Source organism: Cinclus cinclus, unplaced genomic scaffold (genome assembly GCF_963662255.1).
Source record: "Cinclus cinclus unplaced genomic scaffold, bCinCin1.1 SCAFFOLD_214, whole genome shotgun sequence".
Classification (NCBI taxonomy): domain Eukaryota; kingdom Metazoa; phylum Chordata; class Aves; order Passeriformes; family Cinclidae; genus Cinclus; species Cinclus cinclus.
The window spans coordinates 65,575-92,253 of record NW_026912213.1 but is presented as its reverse complement, the minus strand read 5'-3'; the positions used below and the strand labels follow the sequence as shown (position 1 = coordinate 92,253).

Sequence of the window (26,679 nt, the reverse complement as noted above, 5' to 3'; positions counted from 1 at the left end):
AACCCATCCCAACCCAACCCATCCCAACCCAACCCATCCCAACCCAACCCAACCCAACCCATCCAACCCAACCCAACCCAACCAACCCAACCCAACCCAACCCATCCCAACCCAACCCAACCCAATCCAACCCAACCCAACCCAACCCAACCAACCCAACCCAATCCAACCCAACCCAACCCAACCCAACCCAACCCAACTCATCCAACCCAACTCATCCAACCCAACTCATCCAACCCAACCCAACCCAACCCATCCCAACCCAACCCAACCCAACCCATCCAACCCAACCCAACCCAACCCATCCCAACCCATCCAACCCATCCAACCTAATCCAACCCAACCAACCCAACCCAACCCAACCCAATCCAACCCAATCCAACCCAACCCAACCCAACCCATCCAACCCAACCCAACCCAACCCAACCCAACCCAACCCAATCCAACCCAACCCAACCCATCCAACCCAACCCAACCCAATCCAACCCAACCCAATCCATCCCAACCCAACCCAATCCAACCAACCCAACCCAACCCAATCCAATCCAACCCAACCCAATCCATCCCAACCCAACCCAACCCAACCCAACCCAATCCAACCAACCCAACCCAACCCAACCCAATCCATCCCAACCCAACCCAACCCAACCCAACCAATCCCTGAGCCCGCTCCTCTGCAATCGGAATGAAATTAAATGAATCCATGGAACTGGGATAAAAACCCCATTTCCTGCCATTTTCATGGGAAAATCAAACAGGTACTTAAAATATTTTAATTTAATTTTTACAATTTTTCCTTCCAAATTTAAACCCTCCGCATTTTATTTTGGGTAAAAATTTTGGCGTTTAGAAATTGGCGAGCTGCGCCCAAACCCCCAAAAAACCCAAAATTAATTACATGTAATAATTCAAGCAGTAATTAATTAAGAATTAATTAACAAAACTTACGCGCTGCCAGCTCCTTCTCCTCTGCGCAAAAACAGAAATGATCGCATTATTAATAATTAATAATAAATAATAATTAATTATTATTAATTGGAATTATCTCTACCCGTCATCCCCAATGGCTACTTCCAATTAATTCATAATTAATTAATTGATTGATTAATTAATTAATTGATTTGTACTCACCCAGCAGCTCCTTCAGGCGCCCTGGGGAACGCAGAGGGAAATTAATCGCAATTAAATTAATTACAATTAATTAAATGACGATTGATTACAATTGGAACCAGGAATTTGTGGGCGTGGTTAAATATCTGCGTGGTTTTGGTTTTAATTAAATTAATTAATGATAATTAATTCATAATTAATTTTTTATTTGGTTGGGGAATAGGAACCATTAATAGGAATAATTAATAGAAATAAATAATAGAAATAATAGGAATAACAATAGAAATCAATAATAGAGATAATAGAAATAATAGGAATAATAGAAATAATAGAACTAGAAGTAGGAATAATAGGAATAATAATAGAAATAAATAATAGAAATAACACCAATAGAAATAAGAGAAATAATAGAAATTAAAATACTAGAAATAGAAATAATAGAAAAAATACAAATAGGAATAACAGAAATAATACGAAACAATATAAATAGAAATATTAGAAATAGAAATAATAGAAATAGAAATAATAGAAGTAATAAAAATAGAAATATTAGAAATAGAAATAGAGATATTAGAAATTATACAAATAATATAAATAGAAATAGAAATAGAAATAGAAATAGAAATAGAAATAGAAATAATACAAATAGAAATAATAGAAATAATAGAAAAGGATATAGAAATAATAGAAATATTAGAAATAAAAAGAATAGAAATATTAGAAATAGAAATAATAGAAATATAAGAATTAGAAATAATAGGAATATTAGAAATAGGAATATTAGAATTGGAAATAATAGGAATATTAGAATTAGAAATAATAATAGGAATATTAGGATTAGAAGGAATATTGGGAATATTGGAGGGAATATTGGGAATATTGGAGGGACCCTGCCAGTGGGCAGCTCTCACTTACTGATCTCAGCTTCGCTTTCCCCTAAAGGAAGGAAATGGCCCAAATGAAAAATTTATTTAAAAAAAAAAAAGCCAAAAAAGTGAAAAAGTTCTTTAAAAATAAAAATTAAAAAAAAAACAAAACAAAACAAAATTTCCCGAGGGAATTAAAACCCCTCCCCCCCAAAAAAAAACAACAAAAAAACAAAACAAAACAAAACAAAAAACAAAAACAAAAACAAAAACAAAAAAAAAAAAACAAAAAAACCAAAAAAAACAAACAAAAAACAAACAAACAAACAAAAAAAAAACAACAAAAAAAAAAAACAACAAAAAAAACCAAAAACGGAGATGGGAAAATCCAAAATAAGTAAATAATTATTAAAAATGAAAAATCATCCAAATATCCCGGGAAATAATCTGGTTTTTTTTTTGTTTTTTTTTTTTTTGTTGTTGTTTCGTCCGTCCCCAAAGGTTGGGTTATTAATTATTAATTAATTGATTGATTGATTGGTCGATTCATGAATTGATTTATTGCATTAACTCCCGCAATTGAAAAATCAGAATTCCATTTGATTTTTTTTCTCATGAGAAGAATTCAATCGTTTAAATAAATAAATAACAGATAAATGAAATAAAAAATCAATATTCCATCGTTTTAATAATAAAATAAATTTTTTAAAATTTAATTACTTATTTGTTTATTTATTTATTTTTTAAGTTTTCCAAAGAATTATTCCGCATTTTAAAAAAAAAATATTTAATTAATATATTGATTCTAATAAATATTTTAAATAGAGAAATAATTTTTCATATGATTAGAATAATTATTTAATGAGAATTAAAACATTCTTTAAGCCCGGAAATGAAAAAAAAAACTTACGGAGTTTTTTCTTGAACATCTCTGCAAAAAAAAATCGGGGGAAGGGATGGAAAGGGCAGGGAAAATAAAAATGGAAATTAAAAATGAAAATTGAATTAAAATCGGAATTTAAATTATATTTAAAATTAAAACTAGAATTAAAATTAGAATTAGAATTAGAATCGGAATTAAAATTAAAATTAGAATTAAAATTAGAATCAGAATTAAAATCATAATTAAAATTAGAATTAGAAATAAAATTTAAATTAAAAATAAAATCAAAATTAGAATTAAAATTAGAATTAAAATTAAAATTAGAATTAGAATCAGAATTAAAATCATAATTAAAATTAGAATTGGAATTAAAATTTAAATTAAAAATAAAATTAAAATTAAAATTAAAATTAGAAATAGAATCAGAATTAGAATCAGAATTAAAATTAAAATTAGAATTAGAATCAGAATTAAAATAATAATTAAAATTATAATTATAATTAAAAACAAAATTAAAATGAGAATTAAAACTCAAATTCGAATTAGAATTAAGAGTTCAAATTAGAATTAAAATTAAAATTAGAATTAAAAATGGAAGAATTAGAAATTAAAATCAAAATTAAAGTTACAATTATAATTGTAATTAAAATTAGAATTAAAACTAAAATTACAGTTAAAATTACAATTCAAATTAGAATCAGAATTCAAATTAACAACAGCAATCGTCCTCAGGGCCAACTTTTTACCGAATTTTAATCACAATAATATTAATATTAATATTAATAATAATAACAATAATAATAATTTTTTACCAATTTTACCCATCTTAAATAATAATAATAATCGCAATAAAAGTAGTAACAACAAAACCATTAATAATTAATAATAATTAATATTAATAATTAATAAAAATAAATTATATCCCCCCGCAGCAATTTCCCCCACATTTAATAATAGAAATAACAACAATAATTAATAATAATAACAATAACAGTAATATCAATAGCGATTAATAACAATTAATAATATTAATAATTAATAATAATAAATTATACTCCCCAGCACAAATTCTCCCCAATTCCCCCACATTTAATAACAATAACAATAATAATTAATAACGATAACAATAATTAATAACAATAACAATAATAATTATTAACAATAACAATAATTAATAACAATAACAACAATGCCAGTGCCAACACCGACACAAAGAACAGTTAATATCGATTAATAAATTAATAATTAATAGCAATAAATGAAATCCCCCGGCGCTCGCTCACCCCCATCGGCCGTGAGCTCCCCTGCGGGAGCAAATCCAGAATCCCGAAATGGCGATGGACGAACCAAAAACCAGAATTGGGAGAGACAAAAAACAAAAACCAGAATTGGGAGAGAAAACCAAAACCAAACCCAAACCCGAAACCGAAACCCAAAACCGAAACCGAAACCAAACCGAGAACTGAGGAACAAAACTAAAACCAAAACCGGAACCGGAAACCACAACTGAGGAACAAAACCGGAACCGGAACCGGAAACCACAACTGAGGAACAAAACCGGACCCGGAACCAGAAACCACCACTGAGGAACAAAACCGGAACCGGAACCGGAAACCACAACTGAGGACCAAAACCGGAACCGGAACCGGAAGTGGGAGAGAACAAACCCAGAGCAGAATTCGGGAGCGCGGTTCCCGCTTCCCTCCCCACAAAAGTGCCCCGAGACTCCCGGGGTCATTCTTAGTTTTTACTTGATTCTATTTCTATTTCTATTTTTTATTTTATTTTTATTTTTATTTTTATTTTATTTTTATATATTTGTCTTTATTTTTATCTTTATTGTTATTGTTATCTTTAATTTTTTTCTTTATTTTTGTTTTTATTATTTTTATTTTAATTTTTAAAAAAAAATTTTTTACTTTTATTTTTTATTTTTATTTGTTTTCATTTTTATTGTTATACTTTTATTATTATTTATATTTTCATTTTCATTTTCATTTTTTATTTTTATATTTATTGTTATTTTTAATTTTTGATTTTATTTTCTTTTTTTATTTTTATATTTTTACTTTTTAATTTTTTTATTTTTATTTTTATATTTTTATTTTTAAAAAAAATTTATTTTTTACTTTTTATTTTTATTTTTTCATTTTATATTTCTGTATTTTTATATTTTTATTTTTATTTATATTTCCATTTTCAGTTTTTATTTTTATATTTATTTTTATTTTTATTTTTATTTTTTATTTTTATATTTTTACATTTTTATTTTTTATACTTATATTTTTATTTTTTTATTTTCATTTTCATTTTTATTTTCATGTTCATTTTTTACTTTCCTTTTTTTTATATTTTTATTTCTATTTTTATCTTTTTATTTTTATATTTTCATTTTTATACTTTTATATTTACGTTTTTTACCCTTCCCGTCTCTCACCGATTTCCGTGTGCCGCTGCCCTGGGAAGGTTTTTGGGCGATTTTTGGGGCGATTCCGGGGAAAATTCGTTAACGAGCGATTCATTAACGAGGGGCCGGGGGCAGCGACTCACCGAGCTCGGCCGTGAAGAGCCCTGCAAGCACCAAAATCCGCTGAATTCCACCCAAAATTCCCCCCAAAATCCCCTGAATTCCACCCAAAATCCCCCCCAAAATCCCCTGAATTCCCCCCAAAATCCCCTGAATTCCACCCAAAATTCCCCCCAAAATTCCCCCCAGAATTCCCCCCAAAATCCCCTGAATTCCCCCCAAAATTCCCCCCAAAATTTCATGGAATTCAAGAAATTCCCTCAAATTTTATGGAATTGAGGAAATTCCCCCCAAAAATTTCATGGAATTGATGAATTTCCCCCAAATTTTACTGAATTGAGGAAATTCCCCCAAAAAATTCATGGAATTCGAGGAATTCCCCCCAAAATTTCATGGAATTGAGGAAACTCCCCCAAAAATTCTGCGGAATTGAGGAATTCCCCCAAAATTTTACGGAATTGAGGAAATTCCCCCAAAACTTTCATGGAATTGAGGAATTTCCCCCAAAAATTTCATTGAATTGAGGAATTTCCCCAAAAAATTCTGCGGAATTGAGGAAATTCCCCCAAAACTTTCATGGAACTGAGGAAATTCCCCCAAAATTTTACTGAATTGAGGAAACTCCCCCAAAAAATTTTGTGGAATTCAGGAAATTCGCCAAAAAAATCCTGCGGAATTGAGAAAATTGATTTTTTTTTTTTTTCCCCTTTCCCCCTCCCCCAAACTCCACGGAATTCAGATTTTTTTCTTTTTTAAATTATTTTTTCCCCCCTCCTCCTCCTCCTCCTGCACCTCCCCCCCCAAAAAAAAATAAAAAAAGAAATTTGCGGAATTTCCGAATTCCCCGGGAACGTCGATCCCCACTCCCCCGCCCCCCCCGGGCCGTCGCACTCACGGATGGTGGCGTCGCACTTGGCTGAGGAAAAATAAAAAAAAAAATAAATTAAAAAAAAAAAAAAATCGAAATCGGAATTCAAAACCCGAAGCGAGAGGGGGAAAAAAAAAAAAATCAAAATCCGATCGCGAACAAACTCTTCCCTTTTCCCGTCGCTCACCGAGCTCAGCTCGGAGCTTCCCTGAGGACAGAGAAATAAAAAATTAATAAAATTCCGACAATTTGAGCCCGGCCGTAAATTAAACGTAAAGGCCAAAACGATCAAGCTTTCGTCATCAGCGCAAATATTTATTTATTTATTTTTTAAACCGTAAACATCCGCTGAGCGTTGATTTATTGAATTTTTAAGCGCGGGCACAACTTTAACACGAAGCGAAATGAATTAATTTCAAGATTAGGCGCTGGTACGGTGAAGCGCGTTAATTAGCGCGGAATAATTAACGCAAAAAAAAAAAAATAAATCAAAGTCAACGCGATCGCAATCGTTAATGCAAATTTAATTAGAAATAATGGTTAGCGCGGGGCACGCGTTGATAGAACCGCGGTGACGATTATTAAATTGGAATTGGAGGGAATATTAATGATTGATGAGCGTTACGCCGCTGTGCGTTAATTAATTATTGACGTAGTTAATTAGGGCGGCGTTAATTATTTGGCGTTCGTCGATTCTGGGATTTTGGGGGGGATTTGGGAATTCTGGCACTTACGGAGTCCGGAGTCGCGCTCGGCTGCGGAACAGGGAGGGGAAAGAATTTGGAAAGAAATAAAATAAATGAATAAATAAATAAATGGATAAATAAACAAATCGCGGAAATCGCGGAGAAAAGGTAAAAATTAAAGAAAACACGGGAATCGCGGAAATCACAGAAATAGTAAAATCATAGAAATCGTAAAATCACAGAAAAAACATAAAATCACAGGAATCACAAAAATCACAGAAAAAACATAAAGTCACAGAAAACACGGAAATCGTAAAATCGCAGAAATCGCAGAAATCACAGAAAAAAACAAAATCACAGAAAACATGGAAATTGTGGAAATCACAGAAATCGTAAAATCATTGAAATCGTAAAATCATTGAAATCGTAAAATCATAGAAATGGCAGAAATCGCAGAAACCATAAAATCACAGAATTCACAGGAATCACAGAAAAAAAAACCCATAAAATCACAGAAATCACAGAAATCCCAAAAATCACAGAATAAACATAAAATAATAGAAATCACAGAAATCACAGAAAAAAACAAAATCACAGAAAACATGGAAATCGTGGAAATCACAGAAATCGTAAAATCATAGAAATCACAGGAATATCAAAACCACAAAAAATAGTAAAATCACAGAAATCTCAAAAAAATCACAAAAAATCACCAAAAAAATCACCAAAAAAATCACCAAAAAATCACCAAAAATCACCAAAAAATCACCAAAAAAATCACCAAAAAAATCACCAAAAATCACCAAAAAATCACCAAAATCACCCAAAAATCACCAAAAATCACCAAAAACCAAAAATCACCAAAAAAATCACCAAGAAATCACCAAAAACCACCAAAAAATCACAAAAAAAATCCCCAAAGTCACCAAAAAAATCACAAAAATTTACAAAAAAATCACCAAAAAAATCACCAAAAAATCACACAAAAAAAAATCACAAAGTAGTATCACCAAAAAAATCACCAAAAAAGTCGCAAAAAATTCACCAAAAAAATCACCCCAAAAATCACAAAAAAATCACCAAAAATAATTAAAAATCACCAAAAAATCACCAAAAAATCACCAAAAATCACCAAAAAATCACCAAAAAAAATCACAAAGAAATCACAAGAAAGCAGAAGAAAAATCACCAAAAAATCACAAAATATCAGAAAAAAAATCAGAAAGAAATCACAAAAAATCAGAAAAAAATCACAAAATAATCACAAAAATAATCACAAATAATCACCAAAAAAATCACAAACAATCACAAAAATCACCAAAAAAAATCACCAAAATCACACACACAAAAAAATTCAATTCAATCGAATTAAATGAAATTAATGTTTTTATTGAACGCTCCCTACCCAGCAGCGCTGTGAGCTTTCCTGCGGGATGAGGGGAAGCAGGGATTAATCCGGGAATTGACCCAAAACCGAGGAATTTCAGCCCAAAAATCATCGGGGGAGGCGGAAAACGCGGAGCGGGACTCACGGATTTCGGCGGCGAGTTTGGCTGAGGAGGGAAAATGAAATTTTTGGGTTTGTTTTTTTTTTTTGTAGGGGGGAGGGAGGGGAATTTTTTATTTTTTTATTTTTTATTTTTTATTTTTTATTTTTTATTTTTTATTTTTTTTTTTCTAGGGGAAAACACAAGAATTGGAAGTGAAATGTGGGGGGGTTGGGAGTGGGGAGTGGTGGGGAAAAAATTGACTTGAAATGAAAACGAAATGAAAATTAAATTGTTTTTTTTCTTTTTAATTCCTGGTTTTGCACAAGGCGGAGCAGACGGCCCCAAAACGAGGGAGTTTTACCCCAAAATTGAGGAGTTTTACCCCAAAATCGAGGAGTTTTAACCAAAATCGAGGAGTTTTTAACCAAAATCGAGAAGTTTTACCCAAAATCGAGGAGTTTTACCCCAAAATTGAGTTTTACCCAAAACTGAGTTTTACCCAAAACTGAGGAGTTTTTAACCAAAATTGAGGAGTTTTACCCCAAAATCAAAGAGTTTTACCCAAAACCGAAGAGTTTTATCCCAAAATTGAGGAGTTTTAACCAAAATTGAGGAGTTTACCCCAAAATTGACGAGTTTAACCAAAATCGAGGAGTCTTCCCCAAAATCGAGGAGTTTTACCCAAAATTGAGTTTTACCCAAAATCGCGGAGTTTTAACCAAAAACGAGGGAGTTTTACCCCAAAATCGAGGACTTTTACCAAAATCGAGGAGTTTTACCCCGAAATCGAAGAGTTTTACCCAAAATCGAGGAGTTTTTAACCAAAATCGAGAAGTTTTACCCAAAATCGAGTTTTATCAAAACCGAGGCGTTTTACCCAAAATCGAGGAGTTTTACCCCAAGATGGAGTTTTACCAAAATCGAGGAGTTTTACCCCAAAATCGAGGCGTTTTACCCAAAATCGAGGAGTTTTTAACCAAAATCGCGGAGTTTTACCCCAAAACCAGCAGGGAAATGGAACTCACTGATTTTCCGGTCGCGTTCCTCTGGGAAGAAGAGGAGGAAAAAAAAGGTGGAAAAAAATAAAATTTAATTTAAAAAAACCCCAAGAAAATATAAATGAGGAAATTGAAATTTTTTAAAAATAATTATTTTTATTATTAATTTTTAATTATTATTAATTTTTATTATTAATTTTTAATTTTTTTTTTCCCGCGTCACGGAGCGGAAAATTCGGGAATTTTATTTTTATTTTAATTATATATTTTTTTAAAAATTTTTTTGTTTTTCAGCCAAATTTTATCCCAAAAAAATAAATAAAAATAAAAAAAAAATCCGGATTTTTTTGTTTTTTGCCTCAAAACCATCCCCGGGAGTTGGGGTTGGACTCACTGAGTTTGGAGTTGGATTCACCTGAAAAATAAAATAAAATAAATTTTAAAAATAAATAAAATGAATTTAAATAAAATAAAATAAATTTTAAAAATAAATAAAATGAATTAAAATAAAATAAAATATAATTTTTTAAAAAATGAATTTAGATAAATAAATAAAATTAAATTAAAACCGACCCAAATTTGTCCGAAATCCCAGGAAATGACGAACGCAGGAAAGATTTTTATTTTTTATTATTGATAAAAAATAAAATAAAAAATGTAAGTATATATAAAAAGATAAAATAAGTTTTTAAAATGAATCAAATTAAAAAAAATATAAAAAAAATTTAAATAAAATTAAATATAATAAAAATATAAAAAATAAAATAAAAAAATAAAAATGTAATTTAAAAATAAAATAAATAACATAAAATAAATGAAATAAAAAAAGTATAAAATAAAATAAATGAAATAAATAAAACAAAATAAAAATAAATATATAAAATAAAATAAATAAATATAATAAATAAATAAATAAAGTAAATAAAATTAAAAATAAATACATAGAATAAAATAAAATAAAAAATATAAATATAAAAAATAAAATAAAATAAAATAAATAAAATAAAAAATAAATATAAAAATAAAAATTTAAAAAAATATAAATTAAAAAATATAAATATATGAAATAAAATAAAATAAAAAAAATATAAATATAAAAAATAAAATAAATAAAATAAAATAAATAAAATGAAAATATAAATATATGAAATAAAATAAAAAATAAAATAAAAAATAAATACATAAAATAAAATAAATATAATAAAATAAATAAAATAAAAATATAAATATAAATATAAAAAATAAATAAAATAAAATGAAAAATCTAAATATAAAAAATTAAAGTAAAATAAAATAAAATAAAATAAAAAAATCTCAATTTATAAAAAATAAAACAAATAAATAAAATAAAATAAAATAAAATAAAAACTTTCTGCAATTCACAATTTGATTTTTTCCCACAAATTCCTTACCCAGCTCCGAGCTCAGCTTGCCTGAAACAAAAAAAAAAAACAAAATTAAAATTCACTTTTTGGGGGATTTTGGGGTTTTTTGGGGTTTTTTGAGGTTTTTTTGGGGGTTTTGGAGGATTTTTTTTTTTGGGTTTTTTGTTTTGGTTTTTTGGTTTTTTTTTTTTATTTTTTGGGTTTTTTGGGGGTTTTTTGGGGGGGGGTTGGTTTTTTGTTTTTTTGGGGTTTTTTGGGGATTTTTTTGGGTTTTTGTTTTGGTTTTTTGGGTTTTTTTGGGGGGGTTTTTTGGGGGTTTTTTGGGGTTTTTTTGGGGGGGGTTTGGTATTTTTTGTTGTTTTTTTGGGGTTTTTTGGGGATTTTTTTGGGTTGTTTTGGTTTTTTGAGGGTTTTTTTTTTTTTTTGGGGGTTTTTTTGGGTATTTTTGGGGGGTTTTTTCGGTTTTTTTTTGTTGTTTTTTTTTGATTTTTGGGGGTTTTTTTGGGGGTTTTTTGGGGGTTTCTTGGGGTTTTTTTCGGTTTTTTTGGGGTTTTTTGGTTGTTTTTTTTTATTTTTTTGGGGTTTCTTTTGGGTTTTTTGGGGTTTTTTTGGGCGGTTTTTTGGGGGTTTTTTTGGGGTTTTTTTTGTATTTTTGGGGGGTTTTTTTGGGGTTTTTTTTGTATTTTTTTTCCCCAGGTCTGGATCCCTCGCCCGGCACCGATTGGGAAAAGGAAAAGGAGAATTCCCAAAATCCAGAATTTGTTTTTATTTTTGTTTTTGTTTTTGGGGGGGTGAGGATGTCACAAACTCCAAAAGTTCCAGGGGATCACAAAATTAACAAAAAAAAACAAAAAAACAAAAAAACAAAACAAAAACCAAACCAAACAAAACAAAATTAAAAAAAAAAATAAATAAGTAAAACAAAAAAATCGATAGAAATTTAAAAATAAATAAAAATTAAAAAATAAAAAATCAATAAAAATAAGAAATAAAACATCAATAAAAATAAATAAAAAATATAAAAATAAAGAATAAATAAATAAATAAAAATTGAAAAATAAAAATAAATAAAAATAAATATAAATAAATAAAAAATAAATATAAATAAATACTAAATAAATAAAAAATAAGTAAAATAAAATAAAATAAATAAATAAAAAAAAATAATAAAAAAATCAAAATAAATAGAAAATCAATTTAAAAAATCAATAAAAACCGAGCTGGGGATGGAATTCCCGCGTGGAAAAGGAAAATTTTTCACTCACTGATTCTCCGGTCCCGCTCCTCTGGGAAGGGCAGAGAGGGAAAAGGAAATCAGAAAAAGGGGGAAAAAAGGGGGGAAAAAGGGGGGAAAAAGGGGGAAAAGGGAATGAGGAAAATGGGGGGAAAAGGGAAAATGGGGAGAAGGGGAAAAGGAAAATGTTGGGAAAAGGGGAAAGGAGGGAAAGGAGGGAATGAAGGGGGGAAATGGGGGAAAAAAAGGGGGAACAGGGGAAAATGGGAAAGGGGAAAAATGGGAAATGAGGAAAGGGGGAAAGGGGAAAAAAAGGGGAAATGGGAAAATTGGGGGGAAAGGGAAAAATGGGGAAATGGGGAAAAAATGAAAAAGGGAAAAGGGGAAAAAATGGGGAAATGGGGAAAAAATGGGGAAAGGGGGAAATGGAAAAAGGGGAAATAGGGAAAAAAGGGGAAAAGGGGGAAAGGGAAAATGGGGAAAACGGAAAATGGGGAAAAGGGAAAAGGGGGAAATGGGGAAAAATGAAAATGGGAAAATGGGGAAAAAAGGGGAAATGGGAAAATTGGGAGAAAAGGGGAAAGAGGAAAATGGGGAAATGGGGAAAACGGAAAATGGGGAAAAGGGGAAATGGGGAAAAGGGGAAAATTGGGAGAAAAGGGGAAATGGGAAAAGGGGAAATTGGGGGAAAAGGGGGAAAGGGAAAATGGGGAAAAGGGGAAATGGGGGAAAAAAGGGGAAATGGGAAAATGGGAAAATTGGGGGGAAAGAGGAAAATGGGGAAATGGGGAAAGGGAAAATTGGGGGAAAAGGGAAATGGGGAAAAGGGGAAAAAAGGGGAAGGGGGGAAATGGGAAAATGGGAAAATTGAGGGGAAAGGGGAAAGGGGAAAATGGGGAAATGGGGAAAGGGGAAAAAGGGGGAAATGGGGAAAAAAGGGGAAAAGGGAAAATGGGGAAAGGGGGAAATGGGAAAATGGGAAAATTGAGGGAAAAGGGGAAATGGGGAAAGGGGGGAAAGGGAAAATGGGGAAAAGGGAAAATGGGGAAAAGGCAAAATGGGGAAATGGGGAAAATTGGGGGAAAAGGGGAAAATTGGGGGAAAAGGGGAAAAAGGGGAAAAAATAAAAAAGGGAAATAAAGGGGAAAAACGGGGAAAGTGAAAATGGGGAAAAAAAGGGTGAGAAGGGAAAGGCGAGGACTCACGGAGCGCGGCCGTCAGGTGCTCGGGGGGAACAGGGAGGGAAGGGGAGGCCGGAGCCGGCATTTCCCAGGAAATTCCCTGGGAATATTCCCCGGGAATTTCAACCCTCCCGGCACCCGCGGGGCCTTGGGGCCGGGGAAGGGAATTCCGGGCTGAAAAAAAAAAAAAAAAAAATCAGGATTTGGGGGCAAAGCCGAGAGGTTTGGAGAGGGATCCGGGAGTTCTGACCCCCGGGTTTCCCCGCGGCTCTTCGGAATTCGATTTTCTTTTATTTTTTTTTATTAACACCCCCCCCCCCCGATTATTGCGTTAAAAAAATGAATGATTCTTATTAAAAAAAAATGAAATTTCTGCCGTTCTTTTTTTTTGGGGTTTTTTTTTTTTGTTTGTTTGTTTGGTTTTGGGGTTTTTTTTTGGTTTTTTTTTTTTTTTTTTAAATCAGGTTAAGGGAATAAATCCCTGAGAATTGGGTTAAAAACCGCGACACGAAGGGATCTGGAGAAATCCAGCTTGGGGCTCTCACCGATCTCGGCCGCGAGTTCACCTGAAACAGAGAAATTCGGGGAAAATTTGGGAGAATTCGGGGAGAATTTTGGGAGAATTTGGGGAGAATTTGGGGAATTTGGGGAAATTTGGGGGAATTTGGGGGAATTTGTGAAATCTGGGGAATTTGGGGGAATTTTGGGAAAATTTGGGGAAAATTTGGGGAAATTTGTGAAATTCGGGGGAAATTTGGGGGAATTTTGGGAAAATTTGTGAAATTTGGGGAAATTTGTGGAAATTTGTGAAAAATTGTGGAAATTTGTGAAAATTTGGGGAAAATTGTGGAAATCTGTGGAAATTTGTGGAAATTTGTAAAAATTTGTGAAAATTTGGGGATATTTGTGGAAATTTGTGGAAATTTGGGGAAATTTGTGGAAATTTGTGAAAATTTGGGGATATTTGTGGAAATTTGTGGAAATTTGGGGAAATTTGTGGAAATTTGTGAAAATTTGGGGAAATTTGGGAAAATTTGTGGAAATTTGTGAAAATTTGGGGAAATTTGTGGAATTTTGGGGAAATAACAATCACAATAATTCTGTCCTTTGGGGTTTTTTGGGGGGGTTTTTTGGGGTTTTTTTGGGTTCTTTGGGGGGTTTTTTGGGGTTTTTGGGGGGTTTTTTGGGGTTTTTTTGGGGGGGGTTTTGGGGTTTTTTGGGGTTTTTGGGGGGTTTTTTGGGGGTTTTTTGGGGGTTTTTTGGGGTTTTTTAGGGTTTTTTTGGGGTTTTTGGGGGTTTTTGGGGGGTTTTTTTGGGGTTTTTTGGGGGGGGGGTTTGGGGTTTTTTTGTGGGGGTTTTTTGGGGGGTTTTTTGGGGTTTTTTTGGGGGGTTTTTGCGGGCTCGCTCCGGGATCTCCGCCGGCCTGGGGGGAGGCAGCAGCTGGGTCTGGGAAGCGTCCCCGGAAAAATGTGGGAATTCCGGGAGGGTTCGGCCCAGGCCAGTGTGGGCAACGAAGGAGGTTCCCCAGTTCCCACCATCTCCCAGTTCCCACCATCCCCCAGTTTGTTCAGCCCCCTCTCCCAGTTTCCCCCCATTCCCCAGTTTGTTCAGCCCCCATATCCCAGTTTGTTCCCCCCCATCTCCCAGTTTCCCCCCATTCCCCAGTTTGTTCAGCCCCCATATCCCAGTTTGTTCCCCCCCATTCCCCAGTTTGTTCCCCCCCCTCTCCCAGTTTCCCCCGGGTTTTTTTGGGATCCCCGTGCCCCTAAATCAGGGGTAATAAATAGAACATTTAGAGGCACCCGAGGCCTCCAGGGCGGGATCGGGTTCCCGCCACGTTCCGCTGAAATTCCCATTCCCATGGGAAGGAGCCAGCCCCAAATTCTGCATTCCCGGACGGGGACTCACCGGTGCCGTGGCTCTCCCCCGGTCCGGTCCCGTGGCTCTCCCCCGGTCCGGTCCCGTGGCTCTCCCTCGGTCCGGTCCCGTGGCTCTCCCCCGGTCCCGTGGCTCTCCCCCGGTCCCGTGGCTCTCCCCCGGTCCCGTGGCTCTCCCCCGGTCTCGTGGCTCTCCCCCGGTCCGGTCCCGTGGCTCTCCCTCGGTCCGGTCCCGTGGCTCTCCCCCGGTCCGGTCCCGTGGCTCTCCCCCGGTCCGGTCCCGTGGCTCTCCCTCGGTCCGGTCCCGTGGCTCTCCCCCGGTCCGGTCTCGTGGCTCTCCCCCGGTCCGGTCCCGTGGCTCTCCCCCGGTCCCGTGGCTCTCCCCCGGTCCGGTCCCGTGGCTCTCCCCCGGTCCCGTGGCTCTCCCCCGGTCCGGTCCCGTGGCTCTCCCCCGGTCCCGTGGCTCTCCCCCGGTCCGGTCCCGTGGCTCTCCCCCGGTCCGGTCCCGTGGCTCTCCCCCGGTCCCGTGGCTCTCCCCCGGTCCGGTCCCGTGGCTCTCCCCCGGTCCGGTCCCGTGGCTCTCCCCCGGTCCCGTGGCTCTCCCCCGGTCCGGTCCCGTGGCTCTCCCCCGGTCCCGTGGCTCTCCCCCGGTCCGGTCCCGTGGCTCTCCCCCGGTCCGGTCCCGTGGCTCTCCCCCGGTCCCGTGGCTCTCCCCCGGTCCGGTCCCGTGGCTCTCCCCCGGTCCGGTCCCGTGGCTCTCCCCCTGTCCCGTGGCTCTCCCCCGGTCCGGTCCCGTGGCTCTCCCCCGGTCCGGTCCCGTGGCTCTCCCCCGGTCCCGTGGCTCTCCCCCGGTCCGGTCCCGTGGCTCTCCCCCGGTCCCGTGGCTCTCCCCCGGTCCGGTCCCGTGGCTCTCCCCCGGTCCCGTGGCTCTCCCCCGGTCCGGTCCCGTGGCTCTCCCCCGGTCCCGTGGCTCTCCCCCGGTGTGGGTTTTGGGCTGGGATCGGCGTTTTGGGGTCCGGGGCCGGCGGAGGAACCGCGACAGCTGAGCTGGAACCGATCCCGAACTTAAATTTAGCTGGGGAGGAGGATCCCGAAATGGCCACGGAGGGAACGGGATCCTGCAGGGGTGGGAGCAAGGGCAGGGGTCAGGCCAGGCAACGGCGGGATCGGGATACTGGGATCACTGGGGGGAGACTGGGATCAGCAGGGGGGTTACTGGGATCACTGGGGGATACCAGGATCAGCAGGGGGATACTGGGATCCTCTGGGGGATACTGGGATCACTGGGGGGATACTGGGATCACTGCGGGATACCGGGATCATCGGGGGGACTTTGGGACCCTCTGGGGAGATGTGAGGATCTTTTGGGGGAGCCTTTTGGGGTGGTTTGGAGGGTACATTGGGATGCTTTGTGCAGGGATATTGGGATCCCCTGGGGAGATGTGAGGATCCTATGGGGGGGGGGATCTGGGATCCTCTGGGAGGTTCCCCCCCCCCCCAAAAAAAAGAAAAGTTTCCGTACAACACCTCAGGGCGCCGCCATGTTGCCCGTGCGGGCCGCCATGCTGCCGTACGGTGCCACATCACTTCCCGTTCCGCCGGAAGCGGCACCGCCTCTTTCTGCCCGCGCCGGCCTGAGGAGACGGACGGGTCCGGGCCGAGGCCTCCCCGCATCCGCCGCCATCCCGCCTTCCCCGCCGGCCTCCGCCGCCGTCCGCCGCCGCCATGACGGAGCAGATGACCCTGCGCGGGACCCTGAAGGGCCACAACGGCTGGGTGACCCAGATCGCCACCACCCCGCAGTTCCCCGACATGATCCTGTCCGCCTCGCGCGGTGCGCGCCCCGGGGACATCGGGGAGGGCCTGGGGGGTGACCATGGGGGAGAGCAGCGGTGGGGCCTGGGGGAACCCTTGGGAGGGGTCTGGGGGAACCCTTGGGAGGGGTCTGGGAGAGCCCTTGGGAGGGGTCTGGGGGAACCCTTGGGAAGGGTCTGGGGGAGCCCTTGGGAGGGGTCTGGGGGAGCTCACACGGTTCTGGGGGGGCTGGAGGACTCCGCTGACAGAACCGGGGGTCCCTCCCCACAGCCAATCTGGGTTTGGAGCCGGGAGTCCCCAAAACTCCGCTCGGGAGGGATTTGGGGCAGCAGGAGCTGAGCGAGGATGAGGAAGAAGAAGCAGCAGCATCCGCTTCCTCCTTTATTGGGATTTGTCTTTTATTTGTGTCCCCCCACTCCCAGGCTGCACAGGGGTGGCTGCAGGTCACGGGGGTGACAGCGCTGTGTGTCCTCACCCCGGACAAGACCGGGGGTGACAGCGCTGTGTGTCCCCACCCCAGACAAGACCATCATCATGTGGAAGCTGACCCGTGACGAGACCAACTACGGGATCCCGCAGCGGGCCCTGCGTGGCCACTCGCACTTTGTCAGCGACGTGGTCATCTCCTCGGACGGGCAGTTCGCGCTCTCGGGCTCCTGGGACGGCACCCTGCGCCTCTGGGACCTCACCACGTCAGTCCGGGGGGCTCGGGGGGGTCCTTGGGGCATGTTTTGGGTGGGGGGGGGGTGGGGGAGGGCCTGGGTCAGAGCAATCCCACTGGATGGGGAAATCACGGGAATCGTTGGTTTTGTGCTCGCTCACCATTCCTGAGCTTCCTGAGGAGCTGAATTCCCAGGAAGGGAAATGTGGGAATGGTGCTCTGTGGATAGAAACGCTGGGATAGTAAACAGGGATTCAGGGAAGAGCAGAGACGTGGAGCCAGGGAGGCAGCACCGACTCTTCCATTCCCTCCTCCCCTCGTGGGATTGTCCCAGAATTTGGGTGAATCCCGGGGTTTTTTGGGGTGTTGGAGCTGCTCCCCATCCCTCTCCCGATGATTACACCTGACCTTTCGCTGATCCCACGGGGTCTGACGACACGTCCTGCAATGATGATGGGAGAGATGGCGGGGAGCAGCCCTAAGGGTGGGGTCAGGCTGGATTTTGGGGCATCCAGGGCCGCACTGAGGGGAAGCACCTGGAAAAGGGTTGGGATTTGTGGAGCGGGACCCGTCCCAATCCCCAAATCCCCCCCCCCCCGAAACCCCTCTGATCCCATTCCCACTCGCTGAGTAAATCACTCCACGTCTCTTTTTGGCCCCTAACTCCTGGATATTTTTCCTAGTTCAGGGGTGTTTCTCCCGGTTCCTGGGTGGTTCCTGGGTGCTGAGCCCGTTCCTGTTCCCACAGGGGCACGACCACGCGGCGCTTCGTGGGCCACACCAAGGACGTGCTGAGCGTGGCCTTCTCCTCGGACAACCGGCAGATCGTGTCCGGCTCCCGGGACAAGACCATCAAGCTCTGGAACACACTGGGGGTCTGCAAGTACACGGTGCAGGTGAGCCAGGGGCTTTGGGGCTGATCCCAGGGGCTTTGGGGCCAGTCTTGGTGGGTTTGGGGCTGATTCCGGGGGCTTTGGGGCTGATCCTGGGGGCTTTGGGGTCACTTGTGGTGGGTTTGGGGCTGATCCCGGGGGCTTTGGGGCTGATCCCAGGGGCTTTGGGGCCAGACTTGGTGGGTTTGGGGCTGATCCCAGGGGCTTTGGGGTCAGTCCTGGTGGGTTTGGGACTGATCCCAGGGGCTTTGGGGCCAGACTTGGTGGGTTTGGGGCTGATCCCAGGGGCTTTGGGGCTGATCCCGGGGGCTTTGGGGTCACTTGTGGTGGGTTTGGGGCTGATCCCAGGGGCTTTGGGGTCAGACTTGGTGGGTTTGGGGCTGATTCCAGGGGCTTTGGGGTCAGTCCTGGTGGGTTTGGGACTGATCCCAGGGGCTGGGGGAGCCCCAGGGGGCTCTGGCCGTGTCCCCGCACCTCGGGGGGGGGCTCTGGCCGTGTCCCCACACCTCGAGGGGGGGCTCTGGCCATGTCCCCACACCTCGGGGGGGGCTCTGGCCATGTCCCCACACCGCTGTCCCCCACAGGACGAGAGCCACTCGGAGTGGGTGTCGTGCGTGCGCTTCTCCCCCAACAGCAGCAACCCCATCATCGTGTCCTGTGGGTGGGACAAGCTGGTCAAGGTGAGCACGGGGAGGGACTCCCGGAGCAGGGCGGGGGGTGGGATTTCACCTCAGGATTTGCCCCTCTCACCCCACTCTTCCCACCCCAGGTGTGGAACCTGGCCAACTGCAAGCTGAAGACGAACCACATCGGGCACACGGGCTACCTGAACACGGTCACCGTGTCCCCCGACGGCTCCCTCTGCGCCTCCGGGGGCAAGGTAGGGCCCGGGGGCACCCTCGGGGGGCGCAGGGACGCCCCCGGCCCCAGTTCCCCTTGCGGGGTTCCCCGGGTCGGGGTGTGGGGACGGGGTCGGCCTCGCTCCAGGGAACCTCCGGGGATTCTGCTGGGAGCTCCTGGGGACCTTGGAGGTGCCGGGGATATCGTGGAGACCACCGCGGGGCTTTGTGGCCCCACCCCGGGGAATCTCCTGGCTCTCTTTGTGAGCCTGGGCGTCCCCTCGGTGTCCCCAGGACGGGCAGGCCATGCTGTGGGACCTCAACGAGGGCAAGCACCTGTACACGTTGGACGGAGGGGACGTCATCAACGCCCTGTGCTTCAGCCCCAACCGCTACTGGCTGTGTGCTGCCACCGGGCCCAGCATCAAGATCTGGGTACGGAGTTCTGGGAACGACCCCCCCCCCCCCCCTCCCCGTGCTGTGATGAAACGTTCGGATGCCTCCGACCTCTCCCTGGGGAAACCCAGAGGCTGTTTCTGAGCCGGCGCCGGGCTGGGGTGGGATCCGGGTGGGACTGGTGCTGTTCCTCACCTGTCCTGCCCCACAGGACCTGGAAGGGAAGATCATCGTGGACGAGCTGAAGCAGGAGGTGATCAGCACCAGCAGCAAAGCGGAGCCGCCCCAGTGCACATCCCTGGCCTGGTCGGCCGACGGGCAGGTGAGAGCCTGGGGAGCCTCACCTGGGCAGGGGAGCCTCACTTGGGCTGGGACATTCACCTGGGTAGCCTCACTTTGGCAGGGGAACCTCACCTGGGCTGGGACATTCACCTGGGGAGCCTCACTTCGGCAGGGGAACCTCACCTGGGCTGGGACATTCACCTGGGGAGCCTCACCTGGGCAGGGGAACCTTACCTGGGCTGGGACATTCACCTGGGGAGCCTCACCTGGGCAGGGGAACCTCACCTGGGCTGGGACATTCACCTGGGGAGCCTCACCTGGGCAGGGGAGCCTCACCTGGGACATTTCACCTGGATTTGGGGAAAGAGGGCTGGGGCACCCCTCAGTGGTCTGGGGGATTTGGGGACCCTGTACCTGGAGCCACCCCAGGAAGGAGCTGATGGCCTCTCCTGCCCTCCCCACACCTGGGTCAGGGGTGGCCTTGCAGTGACCCCTTGTCCTTGTCCCCAGACCCTTTTCGCCGGCTACACCGACAACCTGGTGCGGGTGTGGCAGGTGACCATCGGCACCCGCTGAGCCCAAATCCTGCCTTTTTATCTCCCCCCCAAAAAAAAAAATTCCAATAAAACGGCGCTTTGTGGAGCTGGGGTCGCCGTGTGTCACCTGCTGGGTTAAACCTGGGAAGGAGGACGCTGCTGACGTCGGGGGGGGGGATTTGGGGGATGCTCCTCATCCTTCCCTTCTGCTGCAAAAACCCCCGAATTAAAAAAAAAAAAAAAAAACAACAAAACAACCCAAAATCGGTAAAATTAAGGCGTGAGGAACCCGACCAGGATTTCTGGAATATCCAATAGTCATCCTTAATTAATTAATGAGGGCCAGGGCGGGATTAAGGAGCTGGGAATTATTTTGGTGATGTTGGGGGGGGGAAAGGGGGGCCCTGACCCCATTTTTGGGGTATTTTACCCCAGACTCAACCTGGAAATGGCTCTTCCCAGGGTCCTGTGACCTGGAGCCTCGGATACAACTTCTTTATTCTTTTATTATTGACATGTCATAAAACTAAATCTCCATTTTAATTCTCATTTTTAGCCAAAAATATCCCGAATGAGCTCTGTAACACCAACAGGAAATTCCCAAATCCACCAAAAATCCAGAGAAACGTGAAAGGGGAGGGGCAGGGGGGAGCTCCCGAGTGGGACAGGATCCGGCTGGAAATAAAAAAGGGGAAAAAATAAATATCCCCAACTCGGGGAGCTCCAGAGCTGCGGGGGGGAAGCGGCTCCTCCCGGCCCCGTAAAGTGCCAGAGGGGAGAGGAAAATCCAGGATTTTCCCCCAAAAATGGCAAGGAAAGGGAGGGGAGGAGCAGAACAGCAGGGGAACATCAGGGCTGGGAGGGGGGCGGGCTCGGGTGAATCCCAAAAAATCCAGGCACTGAGAAATGCGGATTCTGGGAAAGGAGGGAGTTTCAAATCTCAGAGGATTTGGCCCCAAACGCAGAAAAACTCCCGGGGGATCTGGGAAGGGCCCAAAATTCAACTGGGACACGACTGGGAGAGAGGGAGGGAGCAGCTCCCAGCACCAGGAACTGAACAGGAACCAGATCTAGAGGGAATCAATCCCAATCCCAAACCAAAGTCACCTCCAGAGGGGTGGATCCTGCCCCGTTTGAACCCAAAACCGGTTCCAAAGGGGCAGACCCTGCTCCATTGAACCCAAAACCGGTTCCAAAGGGGCAGACCCTGCTCCATTGAACCCAAAACCGGTTCCAAAGGGGCAGACCCTGCTCCATTCAACCCAAAACCGGTTCGAAGATGGGCAGACCCTGCCCCATCCCAACACCAAACTCAGTTCCAACGTGAGCTCCGCCCATCCCAACCCAAACCCGGTTCCCAGGTGGATCCTGCCCCATCCCAACCCCACTCCCGAGGGGCCTCCCCCATCCTGAGCTGACCCAGCTCCGCGTGGCGCAGCAGGAGGAGGAAGAGGAAGAGGAGGAGGAGGAGGAGGAGGAGGAGGAGGAGGAGGAACCTCCCAGGGAGGCCCCGTCAGGTGCAGATCTTGATGCGGGTGCCCTTGGCCAGGATGCGGAAGAAGGGGAAGACGCGCTCGCGGCAGCAGATGTGGAAGGTGTGGATGTGGCTCATGCTCTCGGCGTTGTAGAAGCACAGCTGGCCCCTCTCGTAGTCCAGGTAGACCCCGAAACGCCTCGGCTGCTCCCCGGGCGCCAGCGCCGTCTGCTCGGTGGCCGTCAGCGCCTGGTACTTCTTCCCGCTGGTGCCCACGGCCCAGATCTCGCGCTTGGGCGCCGCCGAGGAGCCGCCGGACGCTCCCTTGTGCCGGTGCCGGGTGGTCTCGCGGGCGGCCCCCACGGCCCAGCCCCGTCGCCCGCCCACCTCCACCTCCCAGTAGTGGCGGCCGGCGCTGAATCCCGGCGCTCCCAGCACGCACAGGTCGCCGTCCGAGCGTCGGGCGCTGCCCGCGGGCTCCTGGCGCCGCTCGGACAGACGGACGCTGCGCCGGTCCAGGGACAGGCTGAGCCGAGGGTGGGCGGTGGAGGGGTCCAGGGTCACGTCGGCTGCGGGGGGGGGCGGTCGGGAGGGGGCTTAGGGGGGGTTTGGAGGGGAATTTGTGGTAGGTGGAGGAGAGGATTTCCACCCCCCCAGTTTCCCGCGTTTTCATCCTAATTCTCGTAATTCTCACCTCTTCCCGTCCCTTTAACCCCAAATTTCCACCCCTTCAACTTGCGGATTTTCACCCCTTTAACCCCCAGTTTCCAACCCCTTCAATCCCCAATTTCCAGCCTTTTAACCCCAACCCTTTTGCCCCAGAATTTTCACTCCTTTAAATGACAAATTTTCACCTCTTCAACCCCCAATTTCAAATCCTTCAAACCACACCCCCCCCCCCCAATTTTTACTCCTTCAATCCCAAATTTCCCCCCCTTCCCCGCCCCCACCTTGGGGCACTTTGCTGAAGACCTTTTCCATCTTTCTCATCACCACATCCTGCAGGAAACAATTCCGGAACTTCTTCCCCACATCCACGGGCACCATCTCGGGCTCCTGGAATTTGATGTTCTCGCACCTGAAATGGGGGCAAAAAACAAAACAAAACAAAACAAAAAAAAAAAAAAAAAAAAAGCGGAGGGGAGAGAAAATTAGGATTTGGGACTCTGCTCCATCGTGTCTTCCCAGCCTTCCTTCTCCCCCAGATACCCCGAATCACCCCCAAAATCCCACCACCCCAACCCACCCTAGAGAAGCTCCTGGGATGGCATTTCCTAGGAAACGCCGAGGAGACTCGGGAAACGGGGGAAGGACTGACCTGATGAAGGTGCCTTTGATGTCCTGGGAGAAGGCAGCAGGTGCAAAACAGGGAGGAAACAAAAGGGAAAAGTTAACGAGGACTTGGATCGGTCCCGTGGGATTCCGGGAGGGAGAACTTTTGCAAACCTCAACAAACAAGAATCCAGGTGGCTGGATTAAAACACCCCCCCCCCCCCCCCAATCATTTTTTCCCCCCTCCCCAGAGAACAAACTCAAAAAAAAAAAAAAAAAAAAAAAAAACCCCAAGCGAGCGACCCGGACTCTACCACAGCATCTTATCCCAACCGCCCCTCAAATCCCATTTTCTCCCAAACCCCCCCCGTCCCCCCCAACACCTTGAGCAGCTGCAGCCCGTCCTGCCGGCCCGCAGCCTCGGCGTCGCCGATGAGGCGCCGCAGCGCCGAGCTCCGCTCCTCCAGGGCCCCCAGGTTGCGCCGCTGCCGCGCCAGCAGCGCCTCGTGGCGCTCCTGCAGCTGCCTCAGCAGCAGCACCTGCTCCCCCGCCAGGAACCGGTGCAGCACCTCGAAATCCGCCTCCAGCTCCTGCATCTCCACCTGCATCTGCTCCTGCCGGGGGTGGGGGGGGGGGGGGGGGGCGGGGAAAAAAAAAAAACCAAAAAAAAACCCACGGGGTCCGTGCTGGGAACGGCCCGGGAATACGGGGAGGGGAAGGGTTAAACAAAATGGAGGGGAAACGGGAGGATTCGGGGGAGGTTTTGTCAGGAATGGGGCGGCTGCTGGGGAATTCCATCCAGGGTGAAGCGGGTTTTTAAAAATCTTAAAGGGAAAGGGAGGGTGGGTGGGAAGGGAATTCCAACAACTCTTAGCTGGAGCTCTGTCCCCTCAAATTGGGCTTGAGGGAGGGTTTTTAACCTCCACCATCCCTAGGGCTGAGAAAACAGGATCTTGGTGCCCTGGCACTGGTTGGTTGTGGTGGAGCAGAAGTTGGGAAGCCGCAGAATCGGGAGAAGGCCTCGGGATCAGCCAGTCCTCACCTTCAGCACGGAGATTTTCTCCTCCTCACTGGATTTCTGCTTCAGCACCGCGTCCAGCTGCTTCCGGAGCGGCTCCAGGTGGCTCTGGAGCTTGTTCTGAGGGAAAGGGAGGAGCTCAGGCCTCGCAGATCCCGGCATTCCTGCCCTCACAACCCCCCCACCCCATCCCGTCCAGTCCTGTTTCCCTCCCTGACTGCACTGGGGGTTGGGCACAGCCCCCCCGGACGCCTCCTCCATCCCAACCCATCCCCTCTTCCTGCTCCTGCAGCCTTTGCACCGTTCTTTCCCCCCAAAAGAGATGGAAAAGGCCCTTCCCCGTCCTAACCTGGCCCTTTCCCCACCCTAACCTGGCCTTTGCCCCAAACTGGGCTGTCCAGCCCCCCAAACACCCCCCCCCATTCCCAGTCACTGAGCTGGTCCGGCCGGACCCTTCCAGTGTCACAAACCCTCCAAAAACCCTCCCAAAACCCCCCTCCCCCGAGCGGGCCCCACCTTGCAGTCCTGCACCACCTCGTCCAGGGGCACCACGCTGTGGTGTTTGTGCCCTCGGGCCTCCCGGCACACCACGCAGATCGCTGCCTCGTCCACCTCGCAGAACAGCTTCAGCGGCTCCTGGTGCTTCTCGCACAGCTCGGGGGGGCCCCCGGGCGCCGGGGCGGGGCCGGGCCCGGGCCCCGCGGGGCGCTGGGGCCGCGGGTGCAGCTGCCGGATGATCTGCACCATGTTGGCGAGCTGCAGGTTGGGGCGGAAGCTGCGCTGCAGGAACGTCTTGCGGCACTGGGGGCACGTGAAAACCGGGGGGCGCCGGGGGGACGCGGGGGGAGGCGGCCGCTCCTCCTCGTCCTCCTCTTCCTCCTCCTCCGCTTCCTCCTCCTCCTCCTCCTCCACGTCTTCCTCCATCACGTCCTCGTCATAGTCCTCGTCCCCGAAGTAAAGCCCCCCCTGCGCGCCCCCCGCCCATGCCGTGGCTTCTTCCTCCTCCTCCTCCTCTTCGTCCTCCGCGGGGTCTTCCCAGAGCTCGGCTTCCTCCTCCTCCTCCTCCTCCTCCTCCTCCCACATGTCGTCGTCTTCCTCCTCGTCCACGCCGGCCACGTCCTCCTCCTCCTCCTGCTCCACGTCCAGCTCATCTTCCTCCAGCTCGTCCTCGTCCTCGTCCTCCTCCAGCTCGGAGCCGCCCTCGGAGCCGCCCGTGGGGGGCTCGGGGCCGCCGCGGGCCCATAGCCGGGAGATGCAGCCGCGGCAGAAATTGTGGCCGCAGCCGATGGACACCGGGTCGGCGAAGTAGTCGAGGCAAATGGCGCAAATCGCCTCCTCCTGCAGCGTCTCCACTGGGTCCGGCCGGGAGCCGGGGCCGCCCAGCGCCGCGGGGGCCGCCATGCCGGGGGTCGAGACCCTGCTACCGCCGCGCTTCCTCTTCCTCCTCCTCCTCCTCTTCCGCGGCTCCCGCCGGGCCCCGCAGCGCCCCCGGCCCAGCTCAGCCGCCCGCTGCCCCCCCGGGCTCTGCCGGCGCCCCCTCCCCTGCCGGCCCCCCGGTCCCCCCACCCGCGGTGGGTCTCGCTCCGACGCCCCCGGTTCGGCCAAAGCCCCCGAGACCCGGCCAGGCCCCGGCGGAGGCCTCAAGGCCCCCGCTGCCCACCCCGGGCCGGGCCCTCCCCGCCGGCCTGGGCCCCTCTAGGCCTCACCGGGCGTCACCGATACCCGCGCCGCGCTCGCCGCCGCCCGTGCCGGTGTCCCCCCCGCGCCCTCGCGGCCGCGGCCGGTGCCGGAGAAGCCGCTCGGTGCCCGCCGGGTCCCGCCCGGTCCCCGCTGGATCCCCCCGGCCGCGCTCGCCCGGCGGCGGCTCCGCCAGAGACGGGAAACGCCGCGGCACTTCCGCCTTCCGCCGCGGGTACCGCCCCTTCTGCGCCACGTGACAGGAAGTGGGCTCCGGTTGCCGAGCAACGGGGGGCGGTGTCAGGCGCGCCACTTCCTCCGGGGTTTGTCCGCCCACGCGACTCGTTGCTCTTGGAGGACTGGAGCGCTGAGGGGCGGGGCAGGCCCCAGCTCAGCCCAGCGCGGGGCGCTCCGAGCCCCGGAGCCGCCGGTTCGAGTCCCGCGCGGGGCGCTCGAGCAGGTTTTCGTCTTGTTTTGTTTTGTTTGTTTTGTTTTTTCTTTTCTTTAACCAGAAATGCCTTTTCTTTCTGCATTTTTCCCGAGCTCCTCGGATCGGACGCGGGATCCCGGTGATCTGAGAGCGGCCGTAACACGACGGGGCGATCATCCCGACACGGCGTTTCTGTAGTGTAGTGGTTATCACGTTCGCCTCACACGCGAAAGGTCCCCGGTTCGAAACCGGGCAGAAACACCTTCCCGTTTTTTCTTTTC

The 26,679-nt window shown here is 46.4% G+C and overlaps 2 protein-coding genes and 1 non-coding gene across 5 annotated transcripts; 2 read left to right on the top strand and 1 right to left on the bottom strand.

Annotated features, from left to right (window-relative positions):
• The first annotated feature begins 16,720 nt into the window (after positions 1-16,720).
• On the top strand, positions 16,721-20,633 carry RACK1 (receptor for activated C kinase 1). The gene is made up of 8 exons (XM_062514578.1): positions 16,721-16,939; positions 17,441-17,612; positions 18,330-18,477; positions 19,059-19,154; positions 19,244-19,354; positions 19,608-19,748; positions 19,921-20,031; positions 20,502-20,633. The coding sequence occupies exons 1-8, from the start codon at positions 16,831-16,833 to the stop codon at positions 20,565-20,567; spliced, it is 954 nt and encodes a 317-aa protein (XP_062370562.1). The 5' UTR covers positions 16,721-16,830; the 3' UTR covers positions 20,568-20,633.
• A 347-nt stretch (positions 20,634-20,980) lies between these two features.
• TRIM41 (tripartite motif containing 41) lies at positions 20,981-25,813 on the bottom strand. 3 transcript variants are annotated; one of them, XM_062514577.1, is made up of 7 exons: positions 25,432-25,813; positions 24,808-25,296; positions 24,316-24,411; positions 23,657-23,887; positions 23,320-23,342; positions 22,952-23,079; positions 20,981-22,570 (listed from the first exon to the last, which is right to left on the bottom strand). In XM_062514577.1, exons 1-7 carry the CDS (start codon positions 25,690-25,692, stop codon positions 22,041-22,043), a joined length of 1,758 nt encoding a protein of 585 aa, XP_062370561.1. In that variant the 5' UTR covers positions 25,693-25,813; the 3' UTR covers positions 20,981-22,040. The 3 variants fall into 3 exon arrangements, with proteins under 3 accessions (XP_062370561.1, XP_062370559.1, XP_062370560.1); XM_062514575.1 differs by having other exon boundaries at positions 24,808-25,813; XM_062514576.1 differs by having other exon boundaries at positions 23,657-23,881; positions 24,808-25,813.
• Positions 25,814-26,586: 773 nt separating this feature from the next.
• TRNAV-CAC (transfer RNA valine (anticodon CAC)) lies at positions 26,587-26,659 on the top strand. The gene has a single exon. It is a non-coding gene; the product is annotated as a tRNA-Val (tRNA).
• The last annotated feature ends 20 nt before the right edge of the window (positions 26,660-26,679 follow it).

Excerpts from the sequence above, each read along its gene's own strand:
- RACK1 (XM_062514578.1), top strand. The coding sequence starts at position 16,831 with ATGACGGAGCAGATGACCCTGCGCGGGACCCTGAAGGGCCACAACGGC. Across the intron at positions 18,478-19,058 it reads TCTGCAAGTACACGGTGCAG|GACGAGAGCCACTCGGAGTG; the intron begins GTGAGCCAGGGG and ends TGTCCCCCACAG. Across the intron at positions 20,032-20,501 it reads CCTGGTCGGCCGACGGGCAG|ACCCTTTTCGCCGGCTACAC; the intron begins GTGAGAGCCTGG and ends CCTTGTCCCCAG.
- TRIM41 (XM_062514575.1), bottom strand. The coding sequence starts at position 25,692 with ATGGCGGCCCCCGCGGCGCTGGGCGGCCCCGGCTCCCGGCCGGACCCA. Across the intron at positions 24,412-24,807 it reads AGGTGGTGCAGGACTGCAAG|AACAAGCTCCAGAGCCACCT; the intron begins GTGGGGCCCGCT and ends CCTTTCCCTCAG. Across the intron at positions 23,343-23,656 it reads ACGGGCTGCAGCTGCTCAAG|GACATCAAAGGCACCTTCAT; the intron begins GTGTTGGGGGGG and ends GCCTTCTCCCAG.